A 14,792-nucleotide genomic window follows, 5' to 3' on the forward strand; every position below is an offset into this window, starting at 1 on the left:
GCCCGAAAAAGCTGGTGCCCCCCCTCAACTTTCACTTGCTTCTTATGCCTCTGATGGAAGACAGCAAGAGTTGAACAAAAAATTGATGAGAAATCATTCTCTTTGGATGGAGGACATGAAAAGGGTTGATCTAGGTCAAGACGAGAAAAATTTTTCTTTCTTCTATGCTAATTACTTATTCAACTGCTTGTGCAATGATACAAATTCAATTTCTCAAATATTTTATTTGTTTAGTATTTCATCTAGTCTTTATAATTTCTTCCATAAAATGATTGTGCTAGGAAACAATCGATTAAACCATATTATAATGGTGGACAATGTTAGGGCATTCAACTATATACAACAGCAAAATTTGTGAAATAAATAGGTTACATAACTCAACTGCCATAGTTAATTGAACTAAAAGACAAAAAAGGTTTCAATAACAATCCACCAATTCAAAGCCAAATAGCATTGCTTTGATAGTTTGATTACAAGGAAATTGTTATGTTTAACAATTGTCATGTTATCTACAGTAATAACACGCTTTCACCATTCACGATGTCAGAAATGCAGTGTCATCCAATAGCATATCAGAATGAACGTGTTTTCGCGGTGTGCAAGTATCTGGCCAAACGCAAAGTGATGTGATTAAGTATTTTGACTTTTACATTTGTCTAGACAACGACATTTACATCGTTGACTTGGTGTTGTACAACAACCATAAAGAATAATCCCAAACCCAGTCAGTATCATCACAGCTATCGCACAAGTGATTACTAACTGAGGTATATCAAGTTCTCCATGACTCTTATCTTCATGCGACATCCAAGTTTGATATGAAGAATACGATGCCATTTTATCGTAAACCAGGAGCGTTTATAAAGATGGCAAAGTCACCATTTAAAAATGCGAATATTAATTTCCATAAACAACATCAAAAAATACCAGTACTGTAAACTATTAATAAATAAAAATGACAATTACACGTATTCCCGTCTTTAACATTCCACATCACAAAGCCAATTTGTGCCCTCAGAGATCAGCATTTCTTAAATCTTAACCAGAACATTTTCGTATACATTCGTACATTACTTTTGCTTATTTTGTAATTTGTATTATTCAAAATATGAATTATATAATTCCACAAGATTAAAAATTTTGTGGGATAAATAAAATATATTTATTAAATTATTAATGTCGACTTGAACGTACTTACATAAAGTAATGCACAATATTGATAGTGCGCAGGCTCAATTAGTAATCTTGAACTTGGACTGTGCATCAATTTTCTATGTCAATTTTGGTTCTTATTTTGTATATATTTTGAATTGAATGTTGGGGAATTCATTGAATTTTAGTCCGAAAATATATAGTCCGAAAGCACAGTAAAAATGACTCTAACTTCTGCAGGTGAGTTAACAAGTTTTATGGGTTAATTTGATGGAGACAAAAAATATTAAATCTAGTCAGGCAACCTTTTCGTTTAACCCTTTGTTCGATTCTTCTTACTGATTATCAAGCAAATTAAAGCTGAAGATAATCGACATATTGCTTAAATGTCGCGATGCTTTTTCTTTGCCAGTTTAATATTGTCTAAAGGAACACAAATGTGAATTTTAGTGTTAAAATGCCGTTGTTGATTGCGAGTTTTTAGATTGTGATTTTGTTGCTTGTATTTTATTTGATTTTATAGTGTCGCTGCCATATCTAAGATTCTTACTGGTTAATTATTTTAAAGTTTTTATTGTTGATGATTAGTATTGATTTGTAGACCTTGTAAACTGCGAGAGTCATGTAGTTGGCAATTCCAAGTCTACATTGCAACTATATCAACAGCTTATCTTCAAAAGTTGTTGATAGTATTCATAGGAATAGTGACATTGCATTGAGTCCTATGATTTGATAATTATGATGGCCTTAATCTAGGCAGTAACAGTGAGTTGCTATCAGTTAAATCTCCATGATTCTTGTATAATTGACATAAAGCTACATTTTGAAGAAAATCCAATGTACATTGCTACTACATACATTGATATGCATATGATAGTATGAATCCTCATCAAAGAATTCTTTAATGATGACTTGACAATGTCTTGTCAGTATTTTACCATGTTGAGTAGAAATGTAAATAGAGGTAAAATTCTTTCTTAAATTGTAATATTATCACATAAATTTAATTTCAGCTGGTATTCTTGCTCTTCTCGACGAAAGAGAACCAGAGCTAAAAGCATTTGCTTTGAGAAAATTAAACAGTATTGTCCATGAATTTTGGGCTGAAATATCTGAGGCAGTGGAGAAAATGTAAGTGAAATCTGTGTTGTACACCACACATATCATGTTCCTTTCTACACCATTATGCACCTCTATTGTTACATATTTCGAAATATATGTTACCATTTGGGTCATTTTATTGATAAGTGAGTATCATCACACATCTGTTAAACTTTTTATTGTCTAGATATATTTCAACGTTGGTTACTAAATTATACTAAACTGGTCATTTTGTATATGTTGTAGCTATTCCTTGTGAAAAATGTGTTGCATGTGCGACTGTTGTGTATTTCCATTTCATTGAGAATTTAGATAAATTTTACATTTGTGTTGGAGAGGAAACAAGATAAACTAAATTGAGAAAACTTCATTAATTTTTTTCTTGATTTAATATTTTAGTGAAGTGTTGTATGAAGATGAATGTTTTAAATCAAGAGAACTTGCGGCACTTATTGCATCAAAGGTAATTGTTTAACAATGTGAAATAAAGACCTGTTGTCCTGTCAAATGGTATTTTTTCATTGCAAAATAATTTGTCAAAGCTGTTACACATGTTTCTTTATGTTAGGTTTATTATCATCTTGGATCCTTTGAGGATAGCCTTATGTTTGCTCTTGGTGCTGGAAACATGTTTGATGTCAATGGCCATTCTGAATTTGTTGAAACAATTATTGGTACATATTAAGCATACTGTATTTGAATGTTTTTTTTGTGAGAATGCTTGATTGATTGTAAAGTAATTGTTTTATTGCTGTTATATCTGACAATCGAAATATTTACATTTTTAGCCAAGTGCATAGATCATTACACACAACAAAGAGTTAAGATCTATGAAGGTGTACAGTCAAAGATGGAAAACCAATTGTGATTGAGCCAAAGCTTGAAGCAGTTGTTAACAGAATGTTTCAAAGATGTTTTGATGATGGAAAATATAAACAGGTCAACAAATACTCATGCTCTGTTTTAAAACTATGTAACATATTTTTCACATATAACTTGCTTCTAAACAGCATGCAAATATATAGCTACAATTTGCTTTTTTACTTTTCTATCCATCTTCTTTAGGCCATTGGTATTTCATTGGAAACAAGGCGATTGGACATATTTGAACAAGCTATTTTAAAATCGGTAAGCTTGGAAAATTGAGTATGGTTTCATTGATCATTTTTCATGTGAATTTTTATTTCTCTACTCAGGTTGACATCCCTGGGATGCTCTCATACAGTCTGAAAGTCTGCATGTCATTAATACAAAGCCGTCAATTTCGTAATGAGGTGACTTGGTGCCAAACTTATTTTAGAATGCATGCACATATATGTTTTTGACCTTTATGAAATATTTGTATAATTTATAATAACTATGTCAACTTGAATAATTTGCTCCTTTTTTATAAAGTGCTCTTAAATTTCTTTTCTTTTGTTTTTCTTTTCTGGTAAACACCTTCTTTGGCCATTCTTTATAATTAGATATATCATTGTCACATTAAAGGATTATTGGCTAGTATGATTTTGTTCATTTAGGTTTTGCAAGTGCTGGTGAAACTTTATTTAAGTCTTGATACCCCAGACTACATCAATGTCTGTCAGGTTTGTTTATTGATAATAATACACTGTATTTTAGTTAGGTCCTTTCGGTGGATAGGAGGTGGGAGTTAACATTTTTTTTAATACCTTCATTTTTTCAGTTGTGTAAATTTATTATAGCAGTCTTTTTCTTTGATAGTGCTGCATATTTCTTGATGATGCGAAGTCTGTGGTCCATATTTTAGACAAATTAGTTAAGGATAATGAGGTATATACTGTGCAATGCTGATACCCTTGCATATCCATTATTTTATTTTATTTTATTTATTTATATGCATAAATAAAAAGTTCATGGTCCTACTTGGTGAAGATGACATATTTGTGATAAAACTCGAACAACAATTTCTATACTAAAATAAAGATCAACATGAAACTGCCAACTTTCTTTCTCTAAACAAGTGTTGATATTTTCTAAAACAAAAGTTTCTTTTATGCAAACATTATAATGAATACAGATGTGGGTTTAAGACCTTCAAACGTGCAAGAAACTCGTTCATTAAACGTTTTCTTGTGTATTTCACAGTAAACATTTGTTTGCCTGAAACTTGTTTTATATATTATTGTAGAAAGATCAGACGTTGATGGCTTACCAAATTGCTTTTGATCTTTATGAAAACGCGACGCAACAGTTTTTAACGTCAGTTATTGACAATTTAAAGATGGAAATTCCTCTCTTTAATGATTCTAATGATGAAGATAATCATATAAATAAGGTAGTAATATGTATATATAAAATTCTTTGAGTGAATCATAAATAGCCAATAATGTACGTATCATTTTTGAAAACGTTGCTCTCTTCATTAATAAGTAGTCGAGATGCAAATTGATAAAACTTAGCCTAGGTGTTCTCTCTGTATACCACTTGCCAAACTAGGTATCATACCAATTCTAGACTTTTTCTTGATCTTGCATTAATGTAATTATTACTTGTTCTTTCATTCTCAGATTTCCTTCTAATCTCAATAATCCTATCCTGGGTATCCTCTTCTAGAATCCATATCCTAGATATTATACCAAACTCTGACCTGTATCTTTCTTATCAGTCGTATCTTACCACGGTACATTCTCAACCTATACTATTATCTCAATCCCAGGTATCCCTCAATATCTTACGTATATCGGGACATTGGTATGTTCCACAAATCCCTATCCTAGTTACCTTTGGTATTTCCCCAATCGTAGGTATCATCTTGATACAACGAATCTTCATAATCTCATGTGTATTTTCAACAATACATACCTCCTAATCCTATCTATAACACCTAAATGTCCTTTTTTCCCCAATCGTAGGTATCATCTTGATACCAGGAATCTTCATATATTCATGTGTATCTTCAACAATACATACCTCCTAATCCTATCTATAACACCTGAATGTCCTTTGCACTTTACATTTATTTTGTAGAATGGAGTTGACAAGGTATTAGAGGATCGTGTAAAGCATTTGCAGGATATCCTTAGTGGGGAGACGACAATTGGATTTCATTTAGAATTTTTGATCAGAAACAATCATGCTGATTTACTCATTCTAAAGAACACAAAGGTATTTACTCGTTGCTATATCCACTTCATGAAAATATCCATCGTGTCTATTTGGCTTTTTTGACTACAATAATTGGTGTCGATAGTGGAAGAGAGCAAAAATCTGTTCTTAAATAACTTAAAAATAAAAAAAGATAACATATACTTTAAAACCGGGCTATAATTTTATCATGTTTACGTATTTAGCTATAAAACAACTTCAACTCAACTGCAATGTTATTTACGTATAATGTAAAAATATGCTGTCATAGATATATATGGTCTTGATATGTCGTACGAAAGATGTATCAAGGAGTTTAGATTTTCATCTGCCATTGTTACATTGAATTTAAATAAAATGTTGATGTGTCATTAAAGGATGCATCGAGGAATTCAGTGTGCCATTCTGCAACTGTTATATCAAATGCTCTTATGCATTGTGGAACCACTACAGATACTTTTCTTCGGTAGTCAATTTATTTTCAATGTCGTAAAATATTTCAAGAAAATCATTTTATTTACTAATATAATTTGATATTTCAGTAATAATCTCGAGTGGCTTGCTCGAGCAACAAATTGGGCTAAATTTACGGCGACAGCAAGCTTGGGTGTCATTCACAGGGTAAATTTCTGTGTCTGTAATATTCTTCTGTAAAACTGGATAAATTTTCATGTATATAACTGCATCGTTTTCTATTTACTTTGCCATAATTATTCACAGATATTCATACACTTAGTATCTAGCAAACAATGTATCTACTGCTAAATATAAACGAAGCAATTTTTATCTTTCTTCAGGGTCACGAGCAAGATGCATTAAAGCTAATGGCATCTTATCTTCCTAAAGACTCCAATGCCGGCAGCGCATATCAAGAAGGCGGTGGACTGTATGCATTAGGTTCGTACACATGATGCTTTTCATTTTAAAATAAATATACCTCGTTGTCGTATACAGGACCATATGTACACCTTATTATCATGTACAGTACCATATGTATAGCAACGTTTCCTGCTAAATACGAATATCTTTATTTAGGTCTCATTCATGCAAATCATGGAGAAAAAATAATTGATTATATTTTACAGCAACTAAAGAGCGCCACAAGTGATGTACGTAGAGCAATATGAAAATATGAAATGCCTACATTAATTTAGATTGTGTGGATGAGCAATATTCTAGGAATATTATTGTATGTCATCATAGAACTAGCATTTTTCAACAGTGTAAATCAATGATAGAAATTACAAACTAAATGGAAAAGATTTACTTCGTTCTTTTATCTCATTTTTTTGATAAATCGTTGAATGAATATTTTTGTTTATTTATAAAAGATGGTCCGTCATGGAGGCTGTCTTGGTTTAGGACTAGCTGCAATGGGAACTGCAAGAGAAGGTATGCTGCATTCACATATTTTAATGGATGTATATTAAAAAGCTACAATAAAGTTATAACTAATTATTTTATTCTTCCTCTAGATATTTACAATCAATTGAAAGACAACTTTATCATGACGATGCCGTAGCAGGTAAATGTATTTCAATAATGTCTGGCTCTAAATTTTATATATTGCTGCAAACGATCAATTTCTGCCTTTTTCAAATTTTAACGGAATACTTATTACAGTATTGACAAATATATGTTTGTGTATGAAAATTATAGCTGAGCCATGGCTTAAGTTTATATGATATGTTTTCATGTAATTTTTGAGTAAATAAGGATAAAGAGAGAAACGCTAAATTGTGTTCAAATGTTAGCATATGTCAAATTCTCAACCAGAACTTTATTTCAATATGTTGATGAACAGGAGAAGCTGCTGGGTTAGCCATGGGTTTAGTTATGTTAGGATCCTTTTCATCCACAGCTATCGACGATATGGTCGCGGTGAGTTATATTGTTTTTCAAAAAATTTGTTAAAATTGAACATATAGCTATATAAAACGCTAAATCGTGGAATTGTACTTTAGTATTAATGATGTTTTTCATGATTAAGTTTGCATAGGTATAGAAATGATTGATCAGCAAATTTAACATTAACTATATTTCTAGTATCTTTAATCTGTGGTACAGTAGAACTTGTATTAAGCGGTCAGCCTTGGGGATTTCTCGTGTGACCGTTTAAGACAGTTTGACCGCTTTATACAGGTCTTCAGGGAAATCACTAGACGAGCTACGTGTAATATTTCGTACAACTAAACTTGAACCAATCGGTATTGTTCCTTAGCATAAATGCCAAATGGCAACACTGTATTAAGCAATTTTTTTTAGTTTGAACTAGAAATTAAAAATAGTACACATAAAAATGTCACGGCACAAACTGCTGAAAAATAATCAATGGCAAGCGTGTCAACAGAGAAGGTGATTATAACTAATAAATTCCGTGCGTATATCCCTTTCTTGGAGATATGTTTTTTGTCAATGGCTGAAGGGACGTATTAAAAGTTGAAATTGCTGGTGTAATTCGTCCGCACAAGCAGAAACTATTGCTGGCTCTTTTTAGTCATTACGGAAGATACATACAATATAAAGACCTGTATACAATATAAGTGACATGTTCCAGAAAAAATATTAATTGTATATTTTACTATCGGGTGTAATTACTTAAACCTGACCGTTTAATACAGTTTCAAAACAATGAAAATTAAGTTTGAGACATTGGAAAAGGTGACCGCGTCCGCTTAATAGAGGTGACCGTTTAATGAAGGTAACTTTAATAATGTTTATACTATGAAATTTTCGGGACTTTGCTATATGACTGCTTAAAAAAGGGTGACCGCTTAATACGGTGCCGTTTAATACAGGTTTTACTGTACTTTCCTTTCACCATTGCAACAACGATTGATGATTAATGATTTGCAATCGTTTTGGTGCATAAGGTAGACCAATAAACCCAAACATACTGTCACATATTGAAAACTTTATACAATTTGTGAAATAAAAGTGGGTGACAACGTTATCTTCTGTAAAATTTATTACTTTACTTTGCTGATGGGATTCATATTGATGATTTACTACATTGCCATGTAGTAATATGATTTTAAAGAATGGTGATTTTTTCAACTAGATTATCGTTGAAGATGTCAATCAACCCTTTACTTGGCAGTGTAGCGGATCTGCAACAATTAACTAACAAAATGTGTTTAAACTTTTGACTTTATGCACTATTTGTTTTAGTATGCTCGTGAAACAAAACATGAGAAAATTCTGAGAGGCTTGGCTCTTGGTATATCTTTGGTAAGTCCTTCAGAAACTTTGTAACTAACTTATACGTATTCTGTTTTCAACGGCAACACATGATATTCTGAATGTAACTATACAATGAAAATGATATAAAGCTACGTTTTACTACGTTGCATGTTATAAAATGTTTTTGTAAATTGTATCGTCTTGAAGCAAAGCGTCCCAGTTGCTGTTTTTAGGGAAATTAACTTTATTTGGGAAATTCATTCATTTGTGTTTAATGAAATAGCAGATCAAACTTAAAATGATTACAATAATTTCAATGGAAGGTTAAAATGGAACTCGTCATACAAAGTAGTTTGTTGTATGAGCTGAATGATATGGTGAAATTTAGGTAATGTATTCTCGTATGGAAGAAGCGGATGCTCTTATTGATGATTTATCACGTGATAAAGATCCAAACTTACGCATTTGTGGCATGTATACAATTGCTATGGCATATTGTGGAACTGGAAATAATAAAGCTATAAAACAGTTATTACATGTTGCGGTATGTTCTTCTGTACACGATTGAATCTGTTGGAAGTGCATTACATGAAGTACGGATAACATGTGTACGATGTAATATTTAGGTCAGCGATGTTAACGATGATGTACGAAGGGCAGCTGTCGTATCTCTAGGATTTTTGATGTTCAGGTAAGGAACCGTCTTAGAGAAAAATGCAAAAGTCTTTGGGTTTTGTGCTCTGCAGAAAACGTCAATTGTGGCTACTATTCTACGAATAATTTTGAGAATGATGCAGCGTGTAAATTAATACCAACGAAAGTGAAGTTTCTTTACAGTCTTGGTGATCATTTCATAATTAAATGACATATCACAATAAAAGCATGACAAAATACTTAAGAATATAAATACTTAAATTCTTTGACCAATCAAAAGAAATTTTGCCTGGCTGTTTATCTTGTATTCTTTAAATCAAAACGTTAATTGCAGAACCCCTGAACAATGTCCCAGTGTTGTGTCGCTATTGTCTGAAAGTTATAATCCTCATGTTCGATACGGAGCAGCTATTGCCCTTGGGATATCTTGTGCTGGAACTGGCTTGAAGGTACATATAAACATCTTTTTCGTCAATGTGACATAATATATGTGTGGATTTCATAACTAGCACTTCGATCTTTAACTTTTACGTAATTCATGCTGTCTTTCAATTTAATCTCTTCCGCCTTTATCTTTTCCTTTGCATTGTGTTGTGTATTATTGTTTGGTTTATAATTTTAGGAAGCGGTAAACATTGTTGAACCAATGACGAATGATCCAGTCAATTATGTTAGACAGGTATAGCTGGTGTATTTTTATATCCTTAATTTCATTCCTTACTGTAGCTACATTTTTAAAATTTAGGGTGCTCTGGTTGCCAGCTCACTTTTATTGATACAACATAACGATCATACAAATCCCAAAGTATGGCTAGTTTTTCGAAAAAATTGATTCAGCCGTGCAAAGAATTGTCATTCTTTATTTTCCATTTAGGTGTCTAAGTTTCGTGAAATATATGCTAAGGTTATTGGTGACAAACACGAGGATCAAATGGCAAAATTTGGTTCAATCATTGCTCAAGGAATATTAGATGCTGGTTTGTCATCTTAGTCGAAATTGTAACTCCATGCGAATATTAAAGAAAATAAGGAAGAATGTTTAAGTCTTACAATCAACAGTCCACGTTAACCATTTCAATGTTGATTGTGTGAATTAGCGTCCAGTGATGGGCAAGTTACTTTCATTGTGTTCATTGTCGTTTTAGGAGGTCGAAATGTAACAATATCTCTTCAATCTCGCGCTGGTCATACCCACATGATGTCAATTGTTGGTCTTTTGGTTTTCACACATTATTGGTACTGGTTCCCACTTACTCATTTTATATCCTTGGCATTTACACCTACATGTCTCATTGGCTTAAATTCTGATGTTAAGGTACTGTGTGCTTTTACGTATAAACTTTTTTTAAATATTTTTTTGTGCCTTGATATTTCTTCCTAATGAGGTTTATGTCATTTACATCGCATTTTTAAGCTCAAACACACTTTAAAACTAAAACATTCAAATGTTTATGCTGTTTGCAGATGCCGAAAATGAAATTTATTTCTAATGCCAAGCCGTCTTTATTTGCTTACCCCGAAGCTTTGAAACCTCCGAAGAAAGAAGAGAGAGAGAAGGTTAGCGTTACGTAATGTGTATATAGGATTATTGAACAAGGAAACCCTGAGACCAACACACTCACACACATGTAATCTGTTTTCTTTCCTCTTGTTTTCATTCTTTTACTTTCTAAAACAAGACTCCAACTCTCAAAAAAAGTAGTCTCTGCATGCTCCCTATTCTCAAGACATACCACATTATTATCTGCGAATATCATAGTATATGGGGACTTTCGTGTCTAAATTACTCTGTCGTAGTTATATACATAACTCCTCAATCATGAGTCATCCCTACAGAACGTTTCATCGCTGTCTTACATTTGTCATACTTATTTGAACATACTTCGCTGTCACTTCAGACTTCTACATATTATACTACAGTTATTATTTTTTATGATTATCATACATTTCTCTATTAGGTAACAAAAGCTGTATTATCATTTTCATCAAAAGCCAAAAAAACGAAGAAAGATGGTGCAGAAAAAGAGGAGCCAATGGATGTGGTAAATCAGTCAATTTTATAATAGTGATGTGCAAGGCGAAAAGTGAATTTGTATTATAAAAATTAATAGCCCAATTATTTTTTATTCATTCATTCATTCATTCATTTATTTATTTCCAAATTGGTTTTGCTTAAAATATTATCACTTGCATTGATTTTCATACTACGTAGTCAACAATATCATATCGTTGCATATACAAATAAAATGATAAAGTAAATATGAGCTATGGGTGTTTTGCGTTATCATAGTTTTTGAATATTAATGAGAGACACATTGCTATATCTTTCTTTCATCTCGCCATTCAGGATAAACCAGCTCAAAAAGCTGAAGATTTAAATGTCAACAAGAAAGATCAAAGTGAAAACAAGAAAGAAGCTGAGCCAGACATACAAGTTCTAGATAATCCCTCACGAGTTATGCAAGCACAGGTTTGATTGTATTACATCATTTGTATACATTTATTTATTTTACTGCTTAAATTTGACTTATATTTGAACATATTGTATTGAATTTTTCATCTTGTGAAGATACTGAAATAGTTTATAATAAGTAAAATGCGAAAATGTTTTATTGTGAAAAATTAAATTTAAAGGAAACACATCAGATTTTGCTGCACTTCAATTTATTACAGAAGTGGGACTTGAACAAAACCAAATGCAAGTAAAATGAAAATTTTATTATGATTCTTGAATCTAATCATAAATTTAGCGCTGCATTTCAAACTTGCCGTTTTAAAAATACTTTGAATACATAAAAGGAATTAAATTACTCATCACCGTGTTTTTTTTTTCATCAATTTACACTTAATCTAGAATTTCTTAAAGTGTTTTAATTTTAATATATTTCAAACTTGTAAATGTAAACACAAGTCAGCCTATTAGCTGCAATGTTTTTATGAAATAAAACATCTAGCTATCTATCTATTAGAAACGAATACGTAAATATAAAGTTCTTAATTTCCATATCATATGAAACGCCAGAGTTGCAAATATTGATGTTAAAAAGAGTCTCTTGCAGTTTTACGAGATCTTATATTTAAGGTAACTAATTTTTGTATCATCTACACTTTAATTTTGGTAATACAATGAAATTTATCGAAACGTGCCAGCAGTATTATTTAAGGTCATTGTTTATTGGTGTGTTTAAGGAAAATTCCATGTCACAGACAATAGCATGTTTGTCAACCACCAATGTAGACATTTCAATGACTGAGCGATTTTTATTAAAAATAATTTTAAATTTGACAAGAATGACTCACTGAGACTCCTTAAGTACCATCATGTATGTGTGGTATTTAGGAGTTAACTCAGTTTTCAATAATTTGCATATTTATTAATGCAGCATACATTACATTCGATTAGACATGCAGTTAAATGCAGTTGTTTATCCATAACTATTGTTTCTTCTGAACGACTTTACATCATCACAAATTATTTAATTATGGACATTTGTAATATTCAGGATTGATAGTTTGGAGCAACATTCAAATTAATACTCTGTTTCCTTGAATAAATGAGAGTTTTGTTGGTAACGGACATCACATATGTGTCAAGTATCGATTAGTATTTGTAATGTTTATGCAAAATTTGTTTGCGTGGCTTGCTTCATTTTTTACTATGAAAACTGCAAATTAGTCATTAAACATATTTAGAAGACTTAAAATAGGCATTTTAAACTCAATAACAATATTTGTTATGATACTCCAACTTCAACTATAGTATTATATTGCTATTTTCAAAAAAATTAAAATTTGATAATATTCAAAAGTTACATTTTTAAAAATTTCAATATGTGAATTTTGAAGGATTGTACTTTCTTCTTAAAATCAATTTTAAAAATAAACATTAATTGCGTTTGAACATGAAATTGCTATTAATGCTTGAGGTCATCGTTCATTGGTTTCTTCAATGCATGCTTTATAAGATCATTGTTTATTGGTTTCTTCAATGCATGCTTTATAAGATCATTGTTTATTGGTTTCTTCAATGCATGCTTTATAAGATCATTGTTTATTGGTTTCTTCAATGCATGCTTTATAAGATCATTGATTATTGGTTTGTTCAATGCATGCTTTATAAGATCATTGTTGATTGGTTTGTTCAATGCTTGCTTTATAAGATCATTGTTTATTGGTTTATTTAATGCTTTAAGTTTGTTGTTTATTGGTGTATTTAATCTTATATGAGATTATTGTTTATTATTTTACTATCACGTTATGTCAAGTTAACAATGTATGTAAAGTCCCACTTACTTGGATACTATTGAAAAAGCATGTACTCTATCAGAATATACTGTTTTGTAATAAGGTTTTTCTATGATATGTTTTCTTTATTTGTGGTGATGTTTCTTAGCTCAAGCTTGTGTCACTGGCGAAAGACAGTCGATATTCTGCGTTAAAACCTGTAAGTGCTTGTAAATCCTGATTATGCAAAACTCTACTCGTAATTTTTGTACTAAGTGCTAAATTACTTGTTATTTTTTATTTATATTGAAGGTTAGTGTCGGTGGCATAATTATGATGAGAAACTCAAAATTGGACGAGCCAGAAGAACTTCTTGAACCTTTGCCAGGTTTAGTAATATTTTACAATTTTTAACAAGCAAAGTTTGAATATACTTTCGAACAGCGGAAAATGAGCCAACTTTTTCCAAACTTTTCATTGATTTTTAGACTTTCTGTTTGAACAATTTAATTATATTTTTTGAAGTAGGCAACATAATCTGATGGATGATTATTTTACAGCTGCTAAGAATCCTACTATGGACGACGAAGATGATGAACCAGAGCCTCCTGAACCCTTTGAATATATTGATGAGGATTAAAAAGAACATTATTATGGTGATGTGTTTTTTCCTTTTATCTCTTCGTTGGTATTGTTTCTATATGACAATAAGATCTAAAGCTATTACATTCAAACATACTTATTTCGAGTAAAATGTTTTGCGATTCAACTTCTGTGGGTGGAATTGTTAACAAACTTACTGTTTATTATAATATAGTTATGTGGACTCCACATTTAAATTTTTTTCGTCTTAACTAAAAGACTGGATGCATGCTAGAGTTTTGACCAAAATTTCCCCAGATTATATGTGGAGGATATAATAGTTGATTAAAAACTATCAAGTCTCAATTTTAGTCAACTTAAGAACTGTTGAATATGGCGGTCTATGGTCTTTTCCGGCCTCAAACTTATTTTGGAATGCGCGGTGCCTGTAATATACACGTCAATGGTTCGGACAATTTATACGCCCAAGCAAATGATGTCCCGGATCTTTTCCTTCTTTGGAGTGCGGCAACTTTTATCTCATCAAGGTCGTTCAATGTAGTTTATTCCTTATCTCGTGCTTCATCATTTTGTAGATTAACGAATATTTTTTTAACAAATGTAGAAGCATATACAAGATAAAATATGATACTCAATAGGGAAATTCTCTCCTTACTGTCATATGGCAACAGTCGTACGGCTCAAGTTCACAAATATTATCATAAGCACTGTTTGATAAGCAGATGTGTAAAAAAACTTCGCTATTGTAACAAGAATTGTCTTCTTTTACG

General features: G+C 31.5%; 1 protein-coding gene across 1 annotated transcript; it reads left to right on the top strand.

Annotated features, from left to right (window-relative positions):
• Positions 1-1,220: 1,220 nt before the first annotated feature.
• Positions 1,221-14,367, top strand: LOC124446493 (26S proteasome non-ATPase regulatory subunit 1-like). The gene is given in 34 exon segments (XM_046997338.1): positions 1,221-1,392; positions 2,166-2,283; positions 2,653-2,716; positions 2,822-2,927; positions 3,042-3,088; positions 3,091-3,192; positions 3,319-3,381; positions 3,450-3,527; positions 3,774-3,839; positions 3,976-4,044; positions 4,403-4,549; positions 5,242-5,379; positions 5,736-5,824; positions 5,901-5,979; positions 6,156-6,255; positions 6,394-6,467; positions 6,690-6,750; positions 6,834-6,857; positions 6,860-6,883; positions 7,163-7,239; positions 8,530-8,589; positions 8,930-9,085; positions 9,168-9,232; positions 9,530-9,644; positions 9,818-9,874; positions 9,941-10,000; positions 10,070-10,172; positions 10,341-10,510; positions 10,660-10,752; positions 11,154-11,237; positions 11,543-11,665; positions 13,589-13,639; positions 13,732-13,807; positions 13,980-14,367. Coding segments are annotated over 34 exon segments (2,838 nt in total). The 5' UTR covers positions 1,221-1,373; the 3' UTR covers positions 14,060-14,367.
• Positions 14,368-14,792: the final 425 nt, after the last annotated feature.

Source organism: Xenia sp. Carnegie-2017, unplaced genomic scaffold (assembly GCF_021976095.1).
Source record: "Xenia sp. Carnegie-2017 unplaced genomic scaffold, XeniaSp_v1 HiC_scaffold_22, whole genome shotgun sequence".
NCBI lineage: Eukaryota > Metazoa > Cnidaria > Anthozoa > Malacalcyonacea > Xeniidae > Xenia > Xenia sp. Carnegie-2017.